Here is a 27450-nt window from a genome sequence, read left to right on the forward strand (position 1 = left end):
AGTTGAAATGCCCTACTTTGGTAATCCTGCTGATGTCATTCATTGTGAAATGCACCTTTGGGGAAGAAGTACTCCAGGAATGTCCGTGGCGCGTACTATAACTTTGTAGCACTGTAGTGCAATAAACTAATTAGGTAAGGGTTCTACTCCAAGACATGACAGGTGTGTGTGTGTGTGTGTGTGTGTGTGTTTGCAACTCATATACTGTGTAGAGGTGGCTGTGAGTGTGTGACACCTGTGGGCAATGTGTAGGGGGTTTTGCTCAGTTCTTTTATGGTGGCCCTACTATATATCACCATGTCAACCATACAGGGATAACAGATGTAAATTAGCTGAGAGGCTGGGGTGCAAAGCTATACCCAGACATGTGACATCAAGGCCAGCCAATCACAGTTAGCAACCCCACTATTACCCAGAGTGCTCACACAACTCATATGTCATACGCACACACATGCCTAGGCAATAGCCAATATGTGGGTAGTACACTGCATATTGGCCACGGATTGTAATTGTGCAGTGATGGCAGTGGGCTACAGAGGGCATGTCACCCTTCCCATCTGTCCAATATGCATGTACATGCAGACCATGCACCTCCACCCTGTTCCCAAATGGACACCTGCACCACCCGTGGTGCCTTCACATGTGACTCCCAACGAATATACCATGCCTGACAACATGCCCTGTATGGACAGATGACACTGACATCAGGGAATGCTGTTAGCATGCTATCAATGTAGGTGCAGGGTAAACCTGCTGCCCATTACCAGTTCTTGCCACAGGTGGGCAAGGCTGACACATCCAATGATAATCTGTGTTCACAACATGGTCCAGACACCCCAGGTACAGTTTCACATGTCACTGTACATGCATGTGGGAGGTGTGCATATCCCAGACACCATCCATGTCATGGAGTAAGGAACATATATATGGCAAGTGATGCACAGCATTGGCCATACACAATAGTCATCCAGGTGACTGGATGGGGGATGCAGTATTCACCTGTGTGGGAAAATGCAAAAACTACAGGCCTGAGACACAATGCAAACCATTGTCATGTGGCCTGATGCCAAGGTATACCCATCCCCTACCCTTGTACAGCCTACTGGCACAGTTGACCACCACACACCTGTGCAGACATGCACCCATCCATGTCAGAGCTGGCACCCTGTGCATTCGTGTGTGTGTTGTATGGTGTGTATGACCACAACATCCACACTCACTGCAACCCCGCAGGGTATATTGAAGCATGCTGTCTGATGTCTGACACCTCATCATACTCTTTGCCCATACAACCTCCGTATGACCCATGTGGTTCATGTGATACCTGCAAATCGATGTGTTGTGGCAATCCCACTAGTGATGAGTTGCACTCCTGGTACTGCCAATTGTGTCAATGTGTGTGCGTCCCTGTGTGAGTGTGCCTGTGTTGACACTGGCAGCTGTTCATGCAGACAAGCATGAATACATCACCTGCCATATATTTACCATATCCCTGTTGCAGATGTCACTCACCATCACATACATGTTCTGAGTGCTCCATAGCAGGTAACCCATGTGGCACATCCAATAACTGCATCAAGCTGTGATAGCACTACATAGTCATCGGGGGTTTGATACCCTGTGCTGGTAGGTGTGTGACACAAACATGCTTCTGTTTTACTCTCTCACCCCTCCCTGACAGGTATTTGCCTCTGTCCGCCTCTCCCACTCCCTCTCTGCTGGATGTGGAGACCCACACCTGCTTTGCTTAAACAGCAGCATGTGTATTTTAAGTGATGCTCATGATCAGCTAATGGACTCTGCACGAATTGCAGCCCTCCCCTAGCTGATTGTATATGGAACAGCTGTGGTAACATTCCCATAGCCAATTGCATGGAAACACACTCCAATACCTAGGAACAACATGGTGGTGTTGGCCCTTTTCAGTCACTGTGAGTAGGAACTAGATCTGTTGTTTGGCAAACAGCATCTCAGATGGATTGGGGATTTACCTCTAACAACATACACTGGGGAAAGAGGGCAACAAACAGGAGGGGGATGTGCCTGACCTGACTACAGACTGTAAGTGCTGCTATATTGCATGTGGAGTAATGTTGGTTTAACAGTGTTTGTCTGGATATGCCTGTTGTACATGTCGCAATACCTGTCATGTCAGTTCCATATATATGAGAGATCCCCATCTGCAGGGTCATCTGCAGACTGGGCACTGTTGTGCCTTTGTTTTCATGTGTTAGCCACAGTGCATCTATCTATGAAATGCAGAAGGTAGTGTTAGGATTGCAGTCTGTAGATGGTGAAGGCCGTGACAGCTACTGACTTCATATCCCTCATAGGACATATGTTGCAACAAACCCCGTTACAATGGTAAATTTATGAGGTTATCACAGCAACATGTCTATACTGGCCTTGTGTATTTGCTGTCAGACACACCTCTGTCAACCTCTGTACATGTCATGCATGAAGTGGTGCATATGTGCTGTACACCAGAAATAGTGCCATCATATCTAATATCAAGCAGTGATATTTCAGATTGCTACACATGTCATGTACAGTAGGGGTTATATTTCATGACATAACCTGGAGATTCATTAGATGATTGTACAGTACTGAGGTCTGTGTAGTGATGGTGAATGTGGGCAGTGTATGTATTGTTAATATGTATTTAGCCTGTGCACAGATTGTGGTAGATGTCATTGTTCTAGCTCCCCTTCTATCTGATGTTAAGTGCTGCCCCACTGTATGGTACCATTTTGCCATACATGTTTGTAGGGTCATATACACACATGTCCCATACCACAGACAGCCATCAGACAAAACTGTGCAGCAGCCCAGTATATGTAGAGTCATTGTGTGAGTTGCACATATGAGGATGGTGTAGAACAGATAGTCCATATACTGTAATATTTTGCTAGCTTACTATATTTGGCTGTGGCTGTGTTCACATTGGTTGTGGTTATGCACTGTCACACAGGTGTATCTCACCCTGTGCTGTGACATGGTCATTGAGGCTGCTAAATACGCAGGTACATGTTGCTGTGATAACCTCATAAATTTACCATTGTAACGGGGTTTGTTGCAACATGAAGGCCAGTGTTGAACCAGACTGCTGTAGCCTGCACAGTGCATTGTTACATGCCTAGCAGCTTAGTGTACTTACCCAGTGAGATGTCATGTTCAGATACTTGCAAGATGTACTGCTGCCGGGCCTCCCTTAAAAGTCATGTATGTCAGACAGAACAGTGGGATGCTGTACAGATGTATGTCAATATCTAGTGGGTAGTATGTGTCCATGGCACTCCTGTACCAGCAGTCATTATGTGTCAGGCCAGACAAGAGTGTGTAAATCCAAAACCGATGGTGGCAAATGTATACCAGTCATTATGTGTTAAACCCATCTACATGGTTGTCTACATCCATATTGTCAGGCCTGGTACACATGTTGTGCACTAAAGGATTATGTGTATACCTCTGGACTTTACAGGGTGTGTCCGGAATTCCACATATATTGGCCAATATCTCTGTGAGCCCTTATGCACTCCAGAGGCCAGTGTATGTAACAGTGGTATATGGGCCTGTATTATTGAGTCTTAGTGGGGAGCACCATAAATGACCTAGGCAGTTACAAAATATGGGGGTATCAGGGGTGAGCTGCCACAAGGTATCTGGATGTACAGTACCGTATACTTCAGCTATATTGACATTACTTACATTACGTGGACTACTGCAAGCCTACTGCCTGCTGCCATACAGACTGTTCTGTTTGTCGGTGTTCTCATGATGGTGTCAAATATGCCTTGTTATGTACCAGTTACAACCCATTTGACCACAAAATGTCTTTACCTGCTACTGAGTTTGTACAGAGTGTGGATAGAGGCTGCTGAACTACACACCTGCATTACATACTGTTGATTGTTTGGTATCCTGTGGCACAGTCTGTCTCCACTATTGTACAATTTGAAGGGCTTGGCCTGGACAGCAACAGTTGTGAACCTTTCCAGACTACTGTATTAGTGTAACTGATTCACAGTTGCAGTACTCTGTTTATATGGTTGTCAGTATCTGAACAGCTATATGACATAGCATATAGAACTGTTATAGTACACAATTAATGGATTCCCATTTCTGCAAACCTGTGTGTGGTGTTTTTCCTATGACCTTTCTATGGGTATATGTTGCAGGCAACGATTGACATTTGTATGGGTGGCCCATACAGTGTCCAGTTGTTCAGGTGTTAACTGTAGGCATAGTGTCTGTTCCATATTGTGTGCACCTCCTACATATGTATCTTACTGTACATATATATCATGTGTATGTGTGTGTGTGTGTGTGTGTGTGTGTGTGTGTGTGTGTGTGTGTGTGTGTGTGTGTGTGTGTATATATATATATATATATATATATATATATATATATATATATATATGTATATCTGTATCTGCATATCTGTGTCTGTGTATCTGTATCCTGGGGATGTTGATGGCTTCCACATACTATATGTCCTATGGGAGGCAGACTGTACTTGGTAGTGTATTGCAGGGTGCATGTGGTTGGATGTGGGGGGATGCCTATTTGTACAACACATATAGTGTGTGGGGCCTCTCAATCCCATTAACGATGCATGTGGACATATGTGTATTTGTTAATCGCCATTGCTATCTACAGATGTATGGCCATATATACCTATATATATATATATATATATATATATATATATATATATATATATATATATATCTGCTAATATATATATATATATATATATATATATATATATATATATATATATATATAAAACTACGTCCGTATATACCTACATAGACATATATCTGCATACACATATGTAACGTGCTGTGTATATGTAGACATATAGGGGTAGACACATATATGTGTCGAATTAGGCATATGCATGTATATATGTTCATATATAGTGATATATATATATATATATATATATATATATATATATATATATATATATGTATATAGAGTTAGAAGAACAAAATTTTATATATATATATATGTGTGTGTGTGTGTGTGTGTGTGTGTGTGTGTGTGTGTGTGTGTGTGTGTGTGTGTGTGTGTGTGTGTGTGTATGTGTGCGTATACATATATAGGTATGTTGTATCTGTTCAGATTTTAATATAGTTACACACACAGACATCTAGGTGATGGTATACATTCTCTGTACTGTTGCATGACAGGACTGGATGATATGTTTCTGATAACATTGAATTTCTGTATATCTGTCATGGCTTAGTGGTACATTACTTTGTCTAGGGTGTGCAGGGTCCTTGGTGTAAGCCTTGAAAGAGCTGTTTATTTTGTTGCTGGCCAGAACACGGCCCATTGGATACAGAGTGATTAAGGCACTTTAAAGCAGTTTTATGCAGGTTTGTGTGGACCTAAGCAATGCCCACACAGGTTAAGTAATTAAGAAACTAACTGAGTGTATGAAAATGTAACCGGAGGTTAGCACTGCTTACCTCTGCGCAAATTCGCACAAACCCACTTACAACTGCTTTAAAGTGCCTTAATCACTCTGTATCCATCGGCCCTTGTACTGCCTAGCAACAAAATAAACAACCTCTGCTAGGCTCGAACCCAGGACCATGCACAGCATAGCCAAAGTGACTTAGCTCTAAGCCATCTCAGACATACATAACCCTGCTGTAGTCGCATACATATTATCCAGCCCAGTCATTCAGCATTACAGAGAATTTATTCCAACATGTAGATGTATGTGTGTGTGAAAATACATTAATGTCTAAACTAATAGAACATATTGATATATGTAGATATATATATATATATATATATATATATATATATATAGCAATATATACATATATAAATATATATGAACATGTGCACATGCAGATACCTACATCTATAGATATATATGCCTACATCCAAATGTGTACATATATACAACAATACATATATATATATATATCCTAAGGAGCCAGCAGAATCGCCGTCAACACTTCAGTAGCGTATACCAACCAAATCCTGGTTGTGTAAACAGAATGAATCACAAATGCAGAGAATGTAGTCAATGGTTCGATATTCCCTTCACTAACGTGCACCAACCAAATCCTCGTTGTGTAGAAAATAAATCCAAACGCACTCCAAGCAAATGGTTAAACGAAAATGAATAAAACCAGGTTTATTTACGTAAGCGCTTTCACGGCTCAGTAACGCCGCTTCATCAGACAAACAACCAGAACAAGACTACAGAAGCTTTTTAAAACGTGTAGCTTGGTCGCCAGCCAATAGTGGACGAACCTCTATTTAAAGTGCTACACTAAGATAAATTCATTACCTTGAAGTAATGATGTAACTATTAATGATTCTAATAAATATTTTTTGTCTTGTTACTAAAATACAGTAACTAGTGCTGAATTAAAATCTAAATGTAAATATACATATACCAAACATGATCACATAAAATCTAATATTATAAATTACTTAGACAGCATATAAACTATCACCCTGTAGGCTCACGCTAATAGATACTACCACTATATTTGGCTAAAATCTTAATATACTCATACTTGATAAAAAGCATATACCAGAGATGGTCAATTTCTTCTAGTTAAGTCTAATGTTTGTTGAATACGTTGACATCCTGTAAACTATCACCCTATGCACCAACATTGACTTATACTTCCACTATGTTAAATTGAATATACAAGTACCAAAAGTACAACAAATTTTCATGGAGAGTTATCTCTATTAGAGGAAGGTTTAGTGAATCAAGGATATCACACCAATGAAATTTGTAGAGTTTACACGAATATTGATCAACTTAGGGCTAATAGAGCACAACCATTTTTTTCTGAACATTCAGGACAAATAGAGAGAAACTCATGTAGAGCCAGGTATGAGTCGTTTGTAATACCGTATGGCAATAATGTACATCTAGCTATGCAGGCAGTAGCCAGCCATTGGAACATCTTGACAACAGATACAAGAGTGAAAGAAATGGTTGGGGTGAAACCTCACTTTACATTTAGTAATATGCAAAGTTTAAAGAGACTTTTATGTCACAATTCTTCACATCCCTGCACGTACAGTACATCCCACCCAGGGCTACAGCGCACAAACACATGTGGAGCATGTCTCCAATGCCAGCACATCGATGAATCCCATTACTTTAAACATCCTGACACAGGTAAGCTGTGGGAAATTAGAGTGGATTCTGATTGTGCCAGTAGACACGTATATGTCGCACATTGTATCCCTTGTTTCCACTTTTATGTGGGAAAGACAGATAGGTTATTGCGAGAGCGCATAAGGGACCATCAGTATTGTTTATCAAGGGGGGATGAATATAGTGCCCTGGCCAAGCATACTTTAAAGTATGGAGCACAACACATTTTTTCATTTCAAGTGCTGTACCAGCAAAGGATTTCCAACAGGATAGGGGATATTACAAACAATACGGAAGACGCTGACGTGGGTTGGATATTAAGGTTGGGAGCTCACAGAGGAAGAGGCCTAAATGAGATGGTTTCCCTAAAGCCTTATTTGAAAAGTAGAAGACTTTTACACTAGTTGTACATTATTTCTCTCATTTATACACAGTCACCTAGGGGAAGAGATTAAAATGGGGTTGTCTTCTTGAACTTCATTTGAAATGCCTAAGACTCCCTAAAAACTCTATTTAAAAAGTAGAAAACGTTTACACTAGTTGTACATTATTTCTCTTATTTATACATAGTTACTTAGGGGACGAGATTAAAATGAGTTGGCCTCCTTGAACTTAATTTGAACCGTCCAAAATTTCATTATTTATTATTCTATAATGTTGTAATTTTATGCAATTTTTATGTATTTTTATACATGTTTGGTTTTTTGCATTATTTACGTTTATACAGAGATATGATGTTTGTGAACCCTCTATCAATCATATGTCCATAGGGATATACAGTTCATATATATATTTTTAACATCATACGTATATTGAGTTAGTATATAAGCCAATTTATATGATTGTTTGTTTAAGTAATCAATAAGCACCACACCTCATCAGAGAAAAAATTTGTTGTATTTTTGGTACTTGTATATTCAATTTAACATAGTGGCAGTATAAGTTAGTGTTGGTGCATAGGGTGATAGTTTACAGGATGTCAACGTATTCAACAAACATTAGACTTAACTAGAAGAAATTGACCATCTCTGGTATATGCTTTTTATCAAGTACGTATATATTTAGATTTTAGCCAAATATAGTGGTAGTATCTATTAGCGTGAGCCTACAGGGTGATAGTTTATATGCTGTCTAAGTAATTTATAATATTAGATTTTATGTGATCATGTTTGGTATATGTATATTTACATTTAGATTTTAATTCAGCACTAGTTACTGTATTTTAGTAACAAGACAAAAAAATATTTATTAGAATCATTAATAGTTACATCATTACTTCAAGGTAATGAATTTATCTTAGTGTAGCACTTTAAATAGAGGTTCGTCCACTATTGGCTGGCGACCAAGCTAGACATTTTAAAAAGCTTCTGTAGTCTTGTTCTGGTTGTTTGTCTGATGAAGCAGCGTTACTGAGCCGTGAAAGCGCTTACGTAAATAAACCTGTTTTTATTCATTTTCGTTTAACCATTTGTTTGGAGTCTTTAAATTTATGTGCATTTGGATTTATTTTCTACACAACGAGGATTTGGTTGGTGCACGTTAGTGAAGGGAATACCGAACCACTGACTACATTCTCTGCATTTGTGATTCATTATGTTTACACAACCAGGATTTGGTTGCTATACGCTACTGAAGTGTTGACGACGATTCTGCTGGCTCCTTAAAGGATTGTTATTATATTTTATCCATTGGGACTTTGTGTTTTTTCATATATATATATATATATATATATATATATATATATATATATATATATATATATATATATATATATGTGTATATCAATATATATATATATATATATATATATATATATATATATATATATATATATCTATATATATATATATATATATATATCCCGCGGTAGTGGTGCTGCAATAGCTTTGTCACCTCACAGTAAGACGTTCGATTCTCAGCTAGAGCATCTTCTGTGTGGAGGCATGCGTGAATGGGCATGCCTTCATTGAAGGTTGTGCGTCAGGGATGGTAACTCGGAACATAAAAATCCCCTACCAAACATTAGCGGACCGGAGTTCCACTGTGTTGACCCCTAACCGGGATAAGCCAAAAGACACAACAACAACAACAACAATCAATATATATATATATATATATATATATATATATATATATATATATATATATATATATATATATATATATATGTATATATATATCGATATAGGTATGTACGGATATACATCATCTGTAGATAAAGTGGGAACATAGCAGAAACATTAAAGTCCACATGCACCATTAATGGGGTTGACAGGCATGAGCAACATACGTCATGTACAAATAGGTATCCCCCCCACAGCCAAACACATCTGCCCTGCAATACACTACCAACTTTTGCAGATACCATAACCAGGACCTTACATGACTAGGGCACAAGATGTTAACAGTGCTCCATCCCACCTGTATAATGTCAGGCTGGTATCAGTAAAATATCATGCAGTACAGTCAGGCTCATAGTGACTTACATTTTGCAGTCATCTGTTACCTTTGTTAGTCAGAGTCCCGTACTGTTGGCCTGTACTTCAGAGATGTAGATGCCAAACAACAGTGGTCTCAGGACTGGACCCTGAGGTACTCCACTAGTCACCTGTCTGGAGCTGGATTTGGAGTCAGTTACATCTATAGTTTGGGTTCTGTCTGTAAGCCATGTGGCAAACCATTGAGTGGCATAGGGATGTATGGCTGGATTAGTACATTAATCTATGTTTCCATACTGGGTGATAGTGTTGAAGTGCTTGGCGAGGTCCACATAGGCTTTGTGGACTGTCTTACCCTCTTCACCAGCTATGTAGACTGAGTCTAAGCAGTCAATCAGGTTCAGGAGAGAAGACTGGTGCTCCATGAGCCCAATCTGTGTGGGGTCCAGTGTTTGCGGGTTGCCAATGTCTACGTTCAATGATTCCATGATAATGCATTCCATGATCATGCAGATCAGGCTCATCAGACTGATGTGACAGTAGTTCCTGGGATCCAAGGTGGGTCCCCCTTTATGTAGTGGGATAACTGCAGCTGTGTGCCACTCAGTGAGCACCAGGCCTGATGCGAGGCTATGATTACACATGACAGTTAGGTGAGTTGCAGTTTAATTTTGTAGTTTATGTAGTACACAGCCCAGGATGTCATCAGGTAACATGGATGCCATATTCTTATCTGTGGATAGTGCAGTTTCTACCTGTGTGGCCCTGATTACTGGGCATCAGAACTCATTCGGCATTGACATGGGCCATTTTGGGGGTGAGAGGGGCTTGAATATGACACTAAATCAATCTGCCAGGATATTGGCAAATTCTGTGGGAGTAGTCTATGTAATGCCATTCTGTTGTAGCCCAGAGCACTTCTGAACATTGCCAGTTAGATTCTGGACATAACTATAGAATGCTGTGTGGTTGTCTGTGGAATCTTTGGCAATTTTAGTTACATAACCAGCTTTGGAGGATTACATGAGGGATCTCAACTTCCTACTGGGGCTGGTAAGGGAGTTGTTTGCATCCTTGGAATATCAATTTTCCTTCAACAGTGTCTACCTTCTGTTGTATACTCTGTTCATGGTAGGAGACCTCCAGACTGTCCTGCTTATTTGGGAGGAGGGGGTCATGGCTCTAGGTGGGATGTCAGGAATCATGTACAAGTGGATGTGCTCATATAGTGCCTTAGTGCAGGATTCATCAGTTGAACTGTCAGCTCCTGTCTCCATGGGTGTCACAAACATTGTCACTTCTGCCTTGAGAAGCATAACATTGGCTTTGGAGAGGTCGTTTACGGACAGCTGCATATCTATTCCTTTCACATGTTAGGTTTGATTAGCCTATGGTGGGATTACTTTGGTGAGACTTCAGTCTCATGTATTGCTGTGATGGCTTAGTAGTTAGCTACTGTGACTGTAGTGTACAGGGTCCTGGGTTCATGACCTGCAAAGGCAGGTTATTTTTGTTCTGGCCAGAACAGTGGTTAATGCATACAGACTACTTAGGGCAATTTAGGTTAGTCATACTCAATACAATTTAAATGCCCTACTTTGGCAATCCTGCTGATGTCAATCCCTGTGAAGTACATCTTTGGGGAAAGAGTACTCCAGCAATCTGGATTCCGGCGTGTAGCTCGCAAGACATTCCCCTGCGAGCTACATCGCCGAAACCAAACGGCTGCATCAGCACTTTGCCGCTGCAACTATAATCTATGGACGGGCAGCTGCAGCTGTACGGGATGTGTAACGCATTCCTTCTTCTCGTGCAAGGAATGTATTTATTTAATTATTTATTTATTTTGTTGCCACACTACACAATTCACAGGTGCCAGTTACAGGGCTTGTGGCTGAGGGATATACTTTGCAACCAGTACTTCCACACTACAACTACTTCTACATATGTATGGCTACTAATACCTTTTGTCTGTGTATATGTGTATGTACCTATATATATATATATATATATATATATATATATATATATACCTGAACATATTTGTCAATGTATAGATGTGTGTGCATATCTGAACCATTGTAATGTGTAGTCCTTCCACACTGTACATTCCCTATGGTAGAATGACTTTTCTGCATGATATGTTACAGATATTGTCCTGATATTTACAGGTGAATTGGCTTACTGTTAAAGCATTGTGGCTGTATTGTGGAGGGACCTGTAGTCAAGAACCGCATGTGTTGGATATTGGATTGCACAGCATATCCGTTAGGGCTGTGGGGGGGTAACATAGCACTAATTACCAGGTATCCCTCATTTGAGCCCCCATTAACAGTGCATATGGTCTGTTATGTTGTAGTGAGTGGTTCAGGATTTTGTTCCCATGTGGTAATGCTATACACATTTCTATCTGTATATATATATATATATATATATATATATATATATATTTATATGTATATGTATATATGTATATATATATATATATATATATATATATATATACACATATATATATATATATATATATATATATATATATATATATATATATATACATATAGCTGTCTATCTGTTTACATTTCCAGATATATATCTGTCCATATGTCCATGCATGTTTGGCTCATATTTTTGGCCTGTACCTCATTCTCTTGACAATTGACATGGATGATCTCAGGACTGTGGTTAGTAACTAGTGCCAACACTTTTGTGGTTCAGACTTCATCTCCTTCAAAATATGTGTTCTAATATATACAACTGTGTAACTAGCAACATTTTAGGTGTAGTAGAGCAGTATATGACATATATCCCTACTTGTACACACATTGTGGCACACTTTGTCCAGATTTCTTGCGTTAAGAGGTTGTGTGGTATGATATTACTACATTTCCTGTAGTGTTGACTGATTTTGCTGGATGATATGTTTGCGAAAACATCAGGTTATTTATCTCTGCCATGGTTTAGTGGTAAATCACTTTGTGTATGGAGTGCAGGGTCCTGGGTTCGAGCCTTGGAGAGGTAATTCATTTTGTTTCTGGGCAGAACAAGAGACGTTGGCTAATGAGTGATTAAGGCACTTTTAAGCGGGTTTCTGCGGGTTTGTGCGACAGTAAGCACTGCTAACCTCCACTTATGTTTTCTTACAGTCAGTTAGCTTCGCATTTATCAACCTGTGAAGGCATAGCTTAACCCAGTGCAAACCCGCGCAAACCTGCTTACTGCCGCTTACCCCATGCTAATTTCTTTAAAAGGAAATAAAAAGGGGTTGATAGAAAAGTGGTGAAAAAGCACAAAGAGGGAAAGACAGTAGGGAAAATAGCTAGGCATGTGCTGGAAGGGTATAGGAAAGGTCCATACCTGCCCTTTTCTTCTACAGCAATAGCTGTGCATATACACTAAATTTGCAGGTACATTTGGACCCTCAAACCCCTTGGAGAGGGGTGAGGACAACATATATTCATTGCAATGCCAATTAGACCAGATTATATGTGTCCAGTGGACACTTGTACAAAATGGACAGCTATGTATGGGGCGATATATTTTTTGTGGGAACGGATTGCCCTTTTTTTCCAGGTGAGAGTGGGATGTTGGGGAGGGGTAGTAGGTATATTTGGGGAGGTAGGTTGGATAGGTTAACAGACAAGACACACAAGACACATACAGGGCCGGTATATGACACATGTGGGGGGTAAACACCTTGTACGGGGAGGGATGTTTGGAAGTCACAAGCCCATGAGCTCCCAACTGGAAACAGTGGGACTGAGGACCCCACCCATGGGCAGTCACCACTGCACCTTCACAGCCCTGAAGGTGGCTTTGATGGGGGCTGTGAAGGAGGGGCAGGCTCTGCCTCTAATAGCACCACTCAGCCCTCAAGCTGGCATAGGAGCTCTCGATACTCCAGATCGAGCTCCCTACACACCACGGCCCTGACCCGTTGATGGGAGACAGGTTCCCCTGTGCGCCCACTCTGAGGGGGGGTGATTCCCATCCACTGCAGTGGTTCCTCCAGAAGGTGGCGCAGGACCCACGGAGGAGGTGGTCCCAGGTTGGACCCCAGATGTGCTGGTGCCCGGTGCTGTGGCCAGTTGAGGTGGGACAGGTGGGTCCGCTGGGAACGGCCTTCCCATACGAGCTGTGTTGATGCAGGTTTATGATCGATATGTGTTAGTAACAGTCAACAGCATTCAGGATTAGTTATAACAGCATACATAGGTATTCCCATTAACCTGACACACCAGATCTAACAAAGTTGCAAAGCAAGCAGAACACATGCATATATGGAACATCAGTGGCCATTACAGGAGCATGCAGGTTTCATTGATGGCAACAGGCCACCAATATGGGTGTATTTTAACATGGCACATGCATAGAAACAAATGTGAATATTTATAAACCATTAGGACATATGTCCCAACAAAAGTTTGTAGTGTACACATACCATTTGAGTGTCATTGGGTTTTTATGCACATATGTTAGGGGTGTGAGAGAGGGTTCAATTAACAACTAATATATCCTTGTAGTTTTCACAACATTCTTAGTCACTGCCATGATCTTTCCCTTACATGTATTATTACACTACCCAATGGCCTTATATTGTACACTGGTATGTTTATAGATTATTATATACGTGACCTGTGTCTTACATAAAGGTGTAACAAGATGCAGGTGTTAATGCAACATATGTGTAGAATTGTTGTCATACACTTTGGGTGAGGTGCTAGAATGACAGGTTTGTTTTCATATACATTCTCTGACTATGTACACGTTTGACTATCAGTTATATGTCATTGACAGCTGCCTACATTTCATGGATCATCACAGTGAATTTTCAGGGGAACAGGGTACCAAGCTGGTGATATGGGCCATATATTTGGACATGCTGGACAGATTGGAACAGTTGTGGGGTCTGAATATGCATACAACTTACAATTTGAGCATTCTAGCAAATTCTGTACAGTTGTTGGGTGTAATTATGCATACAGCTTTCTATCTGGATATTGTATCAAAATCTGTACAGTTGTGGGGTATGGTTATGCATACAACTTAGTAGCACTCCCAGGATTCAAACCCCTGCTGTGCATGACAAAAACTTATAGCTAATATCACAGTACACTGTGCTATCAGGGAATTGATGTAAAGCTTTCAACTGTTTTCTAAGTCTCCCTAACTTGTACGATATGACTGACCTCTTGGCACTTACAACATTGTTATGCAGGACTTCATACCCATTTTATCTGCATACCATGGTGTGGGTGACACTGCTTAATATACAGCATTACTATTTATAGTATGGAACAGATCACCAACATATGAGAGAAGATTAAACAGAAGCACTCCAGGGGTTATACCTTTATTCACAGACTATTACACATTTATTTCTACTGGTACAACACTTTCTAAGGCTCTTATATTTTTGTTATAACAGTACATGCAGACTGATTACTAACCTGCCTCGCGATGCAGCCTTTGCAAGCCTAGCATCATGGGCTTGCTGGTTCCCAGCCCACTCATCTGCAGCTGTCAGAGAATTGCATTGATATTTAGCTATACCTATCCATAGTATACACAAGCTAGGCAATTATTTACTACTTAGTAAAATGAGTACTTGCTCAGTACTGGGGCATTGGGCATCTGCCAAGACTCCTTGATCCACTGTTCCAGTACATCCCCCCTCTGCCGCTTCAGGTCAGCATGGTGGTGCCTGACCTGCTCACCAGTCCGAAGGATACATGTGGCACTGGTGAGATCATGGGCGAGACTGTCCTAGGCCTCTGTTTTATACTGTGAGTCCTGGTACTGGCCCTGAAGTAGTCTCTGATCATGGTGTTTTACCAGGAGCCATACAATGATTTTTGACTCCTGGATGCCCCAGCGCTGTGCTCTTAATGGAGTGTCTTCACCCACACCAGCCATTCTGCCTGCAGTAGGAAGCTACAACCAGTTATGAGAAGTATTCCCACCTGTGGGGTTTAAATACGGCAATTTTCCCACACTTTCCTGTGATTGGCTAGTTTTGAAAAGGCTAAGCTATGGGCACACCTGCTTACATAAGCTTGGCACTGCTTAAAGAGGTATACCATTAGGCAGATCAAATTGGCTCCCCTACACATTGCTTACACTTACTAACTTGAGCTGTGCTGCAGTTAGCATTGCTTAATAGTTGATTACCACTATATTTGCCATTTGGCAATGATTTATTCTTCATTACAGGTTATATATGTGTCTGGTATGTGTGATTCATGTGTACATACACTGTATGGGGACCTGGGGACTTCTACAATTTATTACAATCACACCTCAGATCTTTGCTTATTGCAGTACTCCAGTTCACATATTTATCTTATGTAGAAGGTTATACCACTTCACACTGTACATAGATTCATTTCACATGTTTGATTTGGTTTTCCTGTGGTGAGGATTAGTTTGCTGATACCTCATTCATATCTATTGCTATGATGGCTTGGTGGTTAACAACTGTAACTATAGTGTACAGGGTCTTGAGTTTGAGCCTTCCAGAGGCAGTTTATTTTGTTGCTTTGTTTGAGTGATTAAGGCACATTAAAGCAGTTGTAAGCGGGTTTGCGCGGGTTTGCATGATGGTAAGCAATGCTAACCTCTGGTTACAGTTTCTTACACTCAGTTAGCTTCTACTTTACTTAATTTGTATAGGCAATACTTACCCCTGTGCATACGCACTTAAACACGCTTACTACTGCTTATTTTTGCTTAAACCTACTTACTAGTGCCTTATTCATTATGACAGTGACACTTTACATGTGCATTTAATGCAGTACTGCAGTTCACATTTAAATGTTATTATTTAGGTTATACGGCAAAAAGATGTGAGAATATGTTCATATACAGGTTTTGCATGGAAAATGATATGTGCTGCAGTGGGACTAGAACCTGGAATGCCTGTTTGTTAGGCAGATGCTCTAACCACTACACTATTGCTGTGCTGTTTCATTTGCATATATATTCCTTGTTATCTTCTTCAGCCTTTTCAGCTGCTTTACCCGTAGCTAAGCGATGGGTATACCCATGCACCTACTGTTAGCTGTACTGGGGGTTTTAAAAAAAATTACTATAAGGACTTCTTCATTTTATTTAAGTGTACTGTTGCTTTTGAACACATGGGGACTGTTGGTGGGGATATGCAGACACTTATGAGCGGGCTCACTCATTTATTTACACATTCTTCTGTTCTACTTTACAAGGGCATGTTTATTCTGAGAGCTCTGCTCTCAGACATGCCCCCTGCACTTGTCCACGCTACGTGTAGCATTAGGAGTTCAGGCAGCACGCCTTCCTTAATATTCATGGCACACTGCCATCCTCCTCTTAAAATGGCTTCTGTGCAGGACTAGATTAGTCCTGCACGGAAGATTAGTGACTCTGGGGCGGGTATTTTTATTCTCAGAGAACAAAGCTGCCTGCATCCACATTATTAATTAAAATTCAGCTATGGGCCTAGCACCACATGAGAAAAGGAATCCCGCTTTTCTATACCAACTCCAGACCCCATACTGTATTCACAAGGCTAGTTTTTGTGAAGTCACGTGTACCTCTTTTTATTCAAGTATCATGATCTAACTCTGTGCTCATTAATTAAACTAAATGAGATTGCAAAATAAAATTAGCCTTACAAAAAGCTTTGCAACATTCTTCTAGTATGTGTTGTTTTAGTCCTGCCCTCCATTCAACAGTCTGAAAGTATGAAGTCAGTATGCATAAATCTACTGTACTTTTATGTTTATTATCTGCAGAAGTTTATTATTTCTTCTTTATGTGACATACTCATGTAAATGATATTCTGCATTATTTTAACCTTTGTAAGATATGATGCTTTTTACAACTGAAGTGTCTGAACATAGGAAAACAAATGGCTGTGAGAGAATCCAGGGCTAAAGTTAAAGGCTTTTTTGTTTTTAAAATGATGATTGTGTATGTGAGTGTGTGCATTTGTGTATCTGTGTGTGTGTGTGTGTGTGTGTGTGTGTGTGTGTGTGTGTGTGTGTGTGTGTGTGTGTGTGTGTGTGTGTGTGTGTGTGTGTGTGTGTGTGTGTGTGTGTGTGTATGTATGTATGTGTCTGATGGTCGGTTCCCACATTTTTCTAAAATACATTCATCTTCAAGCTAAGTTTTTTTGAAATAAACTAAAATTGAAGTAATTGTAATTTTCATACTAAAATCTTTTACATAGTTACATGCAATTTGCCAAGAAACGGATCATATATTTCCAGGTTACCAGTATGTAAGTATCATTTCTAATCTAATGGTGTGATGTATTTACATTGTACATGTAAATGCCTTAAAGATAATTAGATTGAGACTGTATTTCCATATCATATTAAAGCTTTAAAATATTCATTATAGTGCACTTATACTGCAATTTACTTTCTTTATTTGCAGATGTTTTTCACATTTATGCTGAGTTCACTGTTCAAGAAAACCAAAATTGCAAGAATGAATGGTGCATTAACTGTTGCTATTTTTGGAATTCTTGGTCTGTCTTTTATGGATACTGTTCCCACAGCTGTTGGTTGGATGCTTTGCCTTGTTTTCCCATGGACTTTCTGTATTGGATTTTCACAGGTAGAATCTTATATACTGTATACTATATCATTTGCTAGACATGCATCTTTATTGTTCGTTTGCTACACATACTAAGTTATAAAACAATGTATCACTGTTGAGAAGTCTTGGAATCCTGGAGCATTAATCAGAGCTATTTCAGTTAGTCATAGTACTTAATTGTAAAAAATGCATCCTCTTATAACAAAGTGCAGGGGAAGACCATACAGCTAGTGTATTAAAATACATATTCCTAAACAACAGCACATGGGACCTGAAATACCCATACCACTACTTAAGGTATAAGAAAAGACAGTGAGGGGGTAGGTTGTTTTGGGATGTCAGAATGCTCAGCAAATGACATTATCAGAAGACAGAAGCATGTATCTTCTGTACACATACTGAAGTTACTTCAGAACAGAGACATAAATGAAGGCAGCTCATAAAAATGGCAACATAGACATGCTTTTCAATTCAGACCACGTGAAAAGGGAATAGAGATACAAAATATGTTCTTCATAGGAGGGGGAGAGGACTTGATTAAAAATGCGGGTACTTCAAGTACTTTTCAACAGTTCCAGGAGTCAGTATATTTTAGAAAAATTAAACTCAATCTGATGTTGCTAGGGTCGCCACGGTGGTGCAGCGGTTAGCATTGTTGCCTAACAGCAAGAGGTCCCCTGGTTCAATCTTTGGCTGGGGTGCCTTCTGTGCGGAGTCTGCATGTCCTCCCTGTGGTTGCGTGGGTTTCCTCTGGGTGCTCTGGTTTCCTCCCACATCCCAAAGACATGCTGTAGGTGGATTGGACACTCTAAATTGGCCCTAGGTGTGAGTGTGTGTGCCTTCTCTGGAAGGTCGGGTGCCAGGCTGGCAACTTGACACCATAAAACTCCATTGCCAATCATGAGCGGACAGGTGATGCACTGTGGCAACCCCTAACCAGGAAAAGCTGAAAGAAGAAGAAGACACTCAATCTGATGATGGTAATGGGGCGATGAGGCAGTGTGATTTTTTTTTTGTTTGTTTCCTGCAAATGGTGCAGAATATATGTGAAAAGCTGATCTACTAAGACAGAAGTTCAAACTCTGGATCAATTTAGTCAGGGTATAAACATTTCTATAGAAATTTCTGCAACCATCAGTGCATATAGTGGTTTGTGTTTTGCATTTAGCACTGTTCTTCAGTTGGCACATCATAAATTAAACCTTACTTGTCATCTGAAATACCTGATTTATAAAGGCAGAGGTTTTTACTATTTCAATAATGCAGGTGCTCGTAAACATTATTTATTTATTTATTTATTATTTTATTTATATTTGTTGACTGGGAGTGTCTGACTGGATGTAGGTCCATTTTCAGTGGAGGCCCGGGGAGAAAAGCTCCACAGTTAAAATAAACAGACAGTAGTTACATTGGATTACATAGCGATTAACAATTTACATAGCAATTACTTACAACATATTTACAGATGAAGAACATAGTACATCAGTAGACAACTAGAATCTTTATCTGTGAAGTACATAACAGACATTAACAAATGTTAAAATAAGAAGTTCCTGCTGTATAATAAGTACTAGACTTATGAGCATCTGAGCTTGCTATAATCAAGGTAGTTAGTGGAGTGGAAAGAAAGGTAGTGGTTGGATGGGGTGGGTGATATTAGAGTGGGAGTTGCAAGGGCATAGCCAGCATGTTTTTAGGTGTGCTTTTAGTAAAGTTTTGAAGTGGGTGCATGATGGTAACATGGAAACATGGAAAGAAGAACGCAGAATTTAATAAAAAAGATGCAATGAGAATGATTCAGAAGCCTCCAAACAAAACACCAAAATATGTGTACAAGAATAGACAGAGAACTCTGTATTTAAAGGCATTATGGGAAGTACAAAAATAATTTCTAAAAAATGCACATATTTCAGCACAGGAACTTAGAAATACCCATCTGTCACTACATACTCCAGGAGTGATTTATTTCCCATGCAATAAACTTCAAACTATAAGCTTGAAGAAGTGCTAGCTGCATTTGGTTTCTTACAATGACTATGTAGATAATAGGCAGCTCTAGATACATATACTGAGAAAATGCCATTTAACAGTTGATTTGGGATGTCTCCCTTTTCCACAGTGGTGGTGGTGGTGTGATCTGGGAGTTGGTTATATTTAGATATAGAGGTATCAGAGGGGTAGTCCACCACCATGGATGGTATGGGGCTGTAGCTTCCTAGCCAAGGACAGTTGTATGGGGGGGGGGTTGCTTTAACACCACAGAATGATAACACACACACACACACACACACACACACACACACACACACACACACAGACACACACACATACACACACACACACACACACACACACACACACACACACACACACACACACACACACACACACACACATGGAAGGGAGTCCCAATGGGTTCAAAGCTTGCTTCCGTTATTGTATAGCTACATGCACAAACAGAGAAGGAGGAGGGTTAGATTCCTTTCTTTAAATAACACAGTCATATCTCTGTCTGTATGAAATCTATCTTTAGAGTAAGTCATAGCACAGTCTTTTAAGCACAAAAAGTACAGCCAGGGAGTGAAGCACATGTCATCCAAGTATGAAGTAGTATTCCACTGTTCAACTCAAATGGAGTAAATAATGGACACACAGAAATGGCACAATACAGGAGAATGCAAGCTGTATTGCAAGTGTGCTACAACATTCGACAAATGGTGGCTACAGAAAGGAAATGATAAATTCTACAGTACTGGTGATCTAGCAGAGGGACAATAGTAGGAATATGATACAAACTACTGTTTCACTGGTGAAAATATCATCGACCAGAGTAGCACATCACACTGAGTAGTGAAATACGCAGAGCACACCAGTGACAAGGAAAATAAAAAGAGGCTTCCCAAAACACTATAACAAAAAGGCACTTCTAATCAATATAGATCTATCAGATGTAGAATGATCCGTACATATAAACACAGGAATAGAATATAAGAGAATATTTGTGCAGGAAGTATAGAAACCAGTGGGACATAATCAAGCAACATATTGAGGTATAGTGTGCCACCTGCAATGAAGTATGAACTATGGAGTAAGCATTTCTTAAGGGCAGCTGACCTCACTGCGTATGCAGCAACATTTGAACACATCTGCAGTGAAAATGAATGAGCAGCACGCTGTGTGACCTAAGACAGTGTAAAGGACTAGAAGTGCCTCTTAAAATGTTACAGTGCTATAAGGGCTTCTGATACGCAACTATCGGCAGCAAAAAATTCAAATCATGTACACTGTGATGAATCAACAACAATGCAAAATCAACATATTGAAACATGCACACACACACACACACACACACACACACACACACACACACACACACACACACACACACACACACACACACACACACACACACACACATATACATGCACAAACACTTGGATGTTCTTAGTCAAACTTCAGTGTAATCACTCAAGCACTCACATTAAAGTTATTTTTGCACAGGAATGACTTTAGCCACATTGGACACAACCATTCAGTATCATTGCATAATTAGTTGTGATGCCTTGTGCAACGCCAACTCCGCTTACATTAATAAGTGATTGTTCTGCATCAGCTGTCATGCTGTGGGGAACAATAATTTCTTTTATGGGTTGATGTGACTCACAGCCAGCATGCCATAGGGGGACTGTGCGATGTTCCTCTAATCATAAACTGGGGGAGGGGGGTAATTACAGACTACTATAACAAAGTTCAGCCCTTTGTTCCAGTACTGTACGTCTTTATAGAGATTAATCATTTCAGTTAAAGAGGCCCATTGTACATTTTAAAGGATGGTGGAGTGAATGACACCCAGTAGCAGTATGAGATCACTGTCTAGGTCTGAAAAGCCTTTGATTAGAAGTAAAGATTCTGAGTCAAATATCTCAAAAATAGAATGATATACATGCTCTGAATTAATGTGACTGTGGTGTTTGGGGAAAATTTTAACCATGAGTATTGAGACATGCTATGAGATTCATGAAAAGAGAGGCTTATCTTTTGTTTTTCTTTTCTCTTTTTGTGTTGTTTGTTTGTTTATTTATTTATTTGAATGTGTGGAATAAAATTCAGAAAGTGATATAATTCAAATGGTAAAAGTTTTTCTGGGCTGAAACTGTGTTATGGCTATCTCACTGAACATAGCTGAAAAATGGACAGAGAGAGAAAGGGGAAATCACTGATGTGTATTTGCTATAAAACACACTTGCTATATGACAGGTGTAAATATACAGACAAGAATTTTGATATGTATTTTACTTTCCCTACATCTCTGACTGTTTTAGTCATTCATGCACACATACCATTTTGCTAACAGGGTAAACTCTAAGCTCACTGGAAACATATGCCTCTTTCCTGACAATTTAAGTGACTTTCTCAGAGTCACACAGTAGACAAACAGAGGTAGAAGGAATCAAACCCTGTAGTCTGTATGGAAGGACTCAAATCATTAAGAGCCTTAATCGTTTACACTGCCACAGGCTCACACATACACACAAACATATTAAACATATAACTATGTATCTATTTATATCTGTTTCTGTACCTGTGTGTGTGTGTGTGTGTGTGTGTGTGTGTGTGTGTATATATATATATATATATATATATATATATATATATATATATATATATATATGGATCTACTTTGATACATCATAAGCTGAATTGTGCGAATTGCAAGTGAGAGAATCCACTTCAGTGAAAGTGCAGTTCAGCGAAAATGAACTTTTGTGAATTTCACTTCACTAGTCCACAAAAAAAGAGCAGAAATGAAATGCACTACACACAATTTTGCCCCACACCTCCACTACTTAAATATACCAACTCTGAGATCTCACTACAGTGGAGAAAAGGGTATATTCCCTTAGCCCACTATACCATGCTTCGGCGAAGTAAAATTCACAAAAGTACACGTTCGCTGAAATGCACTTACCCTGAAGTGGATTCGGTCACTTGTGATTCGCACAAGTGAGCTTTTGATGGGACGAAGTAGACCCATATATATATATATATATATATATATATATATATATATATAAACATAGAAAGAGATACATATATATTTATTTACTTATTTATTTTGAATTTGCTAGCCAGAGTAGGGTTCAGTTCCCTTTTGACCTATTTCAGCCTCAGCTCAGGTAAACAGAACAGATAAATGACATTGTATCTTAGCTGCTCTTTGTGGCCTAGCTGTGACTGAGTCAATAGATATCTGGATACAGGAAGCCTATAGGCATATTTTTCGGCACTTATCTGTTATCAGTGATAGTCAACAAAACTGCTGCATTTATTAATTTGCTTGAGATTGTTTTTGTTGGTGTCTGCATTTTGTTTTCTGTTTTACTGATAGTTAACAAAAATGTAGTGCTGTTATTTATTTGCTTGATATTTCTGGTCACTGTCTAGATTGTGTTCAGCTGGTTTCATAGTGGGGGTTGTCTACCTTTGTTTGAAGCCAGCCTATCCAAGGTGTGAGCACAGCTTTTTGTGTTATCTAATTCCCTGAGGCTCTTAAGTCTTCCTTTATACTACTGTGTAAGAGTTACATTTTTTTGAGACAGTATCAGTAGCTTAGCTGCTCTTTGTGGCCTAGCTATGACTGATTCAATAGACATCTGGATACAGAAAGCTTATAAGTATGTTTTTTGGCAGTTAATCTATCAGTGATAGTCAACAAAACTGATACATTTATTAATTTGCATGAGATTGCTTTTCTTGGTGTCTGCATTTTGTTTTAGTTAACAAAACTGCTGCATCTATTAATTTGCTTGAGATTGCTTTTCTTGGTGTCTGCATTTTGTTTTACTTAAAACTGCTGCATTTATTAATTTGCTTGAGATTGCTTTTCTTGGTGTCTGCATTTTATTTTACTTAACAAAACTGCTGCATTTATTAATTTGCTTAATATTGCTTTTCTTGGTGTCTATTTTGTTACCACCCTCCCTCCCTATTGGTGTCTTGTTGTTATACTTGGTGGCTTTGCATTTGCCCACCCCTACTGTAAATTTGATCTGGGACACTCCTCCCAGTGTAGTGTCATTAGCTCATTCTACCTAATACAGAGAGAACATTTGAGAAGGCCAACCCACTTAGGTTCTTAACCTTGAATTATCTTCTGTTCCTTCTTTCTCCCTTTCCACTTCAGTAAAAAAAAAATTAAATTAAAAAAAAAACTTTTCTAGAATCTCATTGTCTTCTGACTGAGTGTGCTTCTCAAATAATCTGGAAATATAGAGCTGATAAGTATATTTTTTTGGCACTTTTAACTGTTCAGAGTTGAATAAAACAATAACTGAATTCAATTCAGAATACAGTTTGAATAAATTGCATTTATTTAAACTGTATTTGCTTTAATATTGCTACACACTCAAGTTTGCTAGCATGCAGTACACTTGAATTGTTTTTAGTGCTGTTTTAGCTGCTTTTCTGTGAAAAAAATCTAAGCTTGTTTCCTGCCTTTCCTGTAACTAGTCTAGTCCAGATATAAATCTGCTGTATCCAGGACTGTTTGTAAGCTTCAGAGCCCCCCATGCCTTTCTGTGTTGGAGGGAAGCCTTTTAGCTTATCAGTGGGAGTGGTAAGCACTAGGTATCCTATCTACCACAAGAGGAGTTGTTTCTGACCCAGAAATTGTAATTTATTGGCTGTTTGGGCAGTTTTTCCATATTTTTCAACTTTCTGGTTTAAAAGACCACTTTTTTTTTTTGTTTCCACCTTTTTGTAAACTAGTCTAGTCAGATACCAGATTTGTTGCTGTCCATATCCAGTGTTGTTGAGCCCTCCTCCAAGCCTTCTGTTGGAGGAAGCCTCTCAGCTTATTTATCCATTGGCACTAATTCATTACACTAGGTATCATAGCTACCATAAGAACAGTTGTAGTTTATTGGCTGTTTGGGCAGTTTTTCCATCTCTTTCAACTTTCTGGTTTAAAAGCCTGCATTCACACTTGTTTCCCACCTTTCCAGTAACTAGTCTAGTCCAGATACAGATTTGCTGTATCCAGGACTGTTTGTAAGCTGCTGAGGGGTGCCAAAAAGTCTGTTCTTCAATTTTTCCCTTAGATCTGCTAGTTAACTTTTCTTCTGCACTTTTACTAGCTTATTAGTCTACCACTTTACCAGACTTCTTGTAGCAATTATTGTAGCACACAAAAGTTTTATCAGCACTAAACATTGTACAAAGAAACAGCTCCAGCACTTATTATTAATGCCCACCTCTCCAGGCATGTCTACAGGTCAGTTCTCTGTGCTTTCTCCTATTAACCTGGTTAACTTGGGCATCCTGAGGCAATGTATCAACTGCCTCATGTACACTGACAACCCTCTCCTCTTACCTCCCAACACTCAGACTTGTGAGAGATGCACTTATATATCCAAATTGGAAGCCACGCACTCTCCAGCCAAGACCAGAATAGCTGGCCAAGAGGAGAAGGTCAGCACTTGCACCACACCACATGGAACACATAGCCCTCCAGAACACATACCAGCACTGCCTTCACATAAAAACACAAACCACACACCCACCTTCGCGGAAGTTCTCAATAAAAATCTACCCAAACAGCAGAGACCTCCAAGGCAAAAACACACTCAACCACCACAACACAACACTAATCATGAGACACATAACTCTCCTAAACCATGTGCAACTCAACCAAAGCCCCTAAGGCAAAACAGCATGCCCAGCACACTAGTCATAGGTGACGTAATAGTGAGGCACACTGATGTCCCACTCACTAGGTTGAATAAGGAGAAAGTAACAGTCACCTGCCTGTCAGGTGCCAGGATCTGCCACATAATGTATGCACTCAGGTCCCTCAATAACAGGTACAGATATGACTCTGTCATTGTACATGTGTGTGAATGACCTGAGACATATCTCCCTGGACTATATGAAAAGAGACATGGAGGAGCTCTCGGATTATGTAGCCCAGGCGGGTATGACCCTAGCCCTGAGCAGCCTCCTACCATCACCCAGAATGATATCACAGTACAAGCAAAAAATGATTGATTTCAACAATTGGCTAAGTTTCTGGTGTCATTCTAAGGGGATCCAGTATCTGTCTGCCTGGGATGACATGATTGACAGACCTCGATGTTTTGCCAGAGATGGCCTGAATCTGTCACCCCTGGGCTTCTGGATACTGGCCAAGGCTCTTGCCACCCCTATAGTGCCTTTTTTCGGTGGTATTCCAAAGACCAAATTACCACCGTAACAGCTACAAACAAATGCAATCTGTGAGTCATGCTGCTCAATACTAGAAGTTTAAATCTCAAAATGCACTCACTCGAAGTACTCCTTAAAATGGAGAACATTGACATTTGTGCTGTAACAGAGACCTGGTTCAAGACAGCAGAAAGGACCCCTGCACTACCAGCCTATTACTCATTCCACACCTTTTGGCCTCAGAACTTGAACCAAAGCTCCAAAGGTGGTGGTGTTTCTATATTCATAAATGATGAGCATGCCTACAGATTGGTAGCACAACATAATGCATCAAAGATACTTCAGGTGCAGCTGTTAGTAAGACAGTGTTTCAGGTCATAGCCTGCTATAGGTCCACAACCATGTCGCAAGACTCACTCTCCTCATTCCTAAGCACCCTGGAGAATATTAGGGTCAAACCTAACACTCATTCTGCAAGACTTCAACTACCCCTCCATTAACTGGGAAAACTACTCATGTACCAATACACTTGCCCAATGTTTTCTGGAATTCATTAATTCCAGTGCCCCACTAGAGGTAGCAACATCCTTGACCTGGTCATTACAAACATGGGTGACCATTGCTGTACACCAATAGTCAACTCCTCCCTGGGTAGATCCGACCACAAACTAATCACCTTGAAAATCTAACCCCCCCCCCCACACACACACAAAGATAACCACCATGAAAATCTTCTCCAAAGCTAACTTTGGGCTCCTAAAAACAGAGGTGGCTAACTTCATGGCACCCATGCAAATGGAGAATAGTTGCATGACCACCGACTCATACACCAATGCACTGTGCAAACACTTACACAAATGCATGGATCTTGACATACCCAACAGAACCAAGACGCTCTCCTCCAAAAAAAAAAGAAGCCAATCTGGTGGTCCTCTGCCATAAACAAACTGTACGACAGAAGGAGGAAACAGATGTGGAATAAGGTGAAGTCCCTTGACTGGAAAACTCCCTTATCAGCCTCAACAAAAAGTTGAGATCCCTCATCAAATCCTCTAAAGCTAGCTATGAAAACAGTATTGC

At 39.8% G+C, this 27450-nt stretch overlaps 1 protein-coding gene across 1 annotated transcript in view; it reads left to right on the plus strand.

Annotated features, from left to right (window-relative positions):
* The window catches only part of LOC122814124 (cholesterol transporter ABCA5-like), a 951316-nt gene that overhangs the window by 772444 nt on the left and 151422 nt on the right, over nt 1-27450 (plus strand). Inside the window, exon 8 of the mRNA XM_044086739.1 lies at nt 18004-18186. Coding sequence (XP_043942674.1) covers nt 18004-18186 — 183 coding nt within the window. The remainder of the gene's footprint in view (nt 1-18003; nt 18187-27450) is intronic.

This window comes from Protopterus annectens, chromosome 10.part0 (assembly GCF_019279795.1).
Source record: "Protopterus annectens isolate FY-2018-M chromosome 10.part0, PAN1.0, whole genome shotgun sequence".
NCBI lineage: Eukaryota > Metazoa > Chordata > Ceratodontiformes > Protopteridae > Protopterus > Protopterus annectens.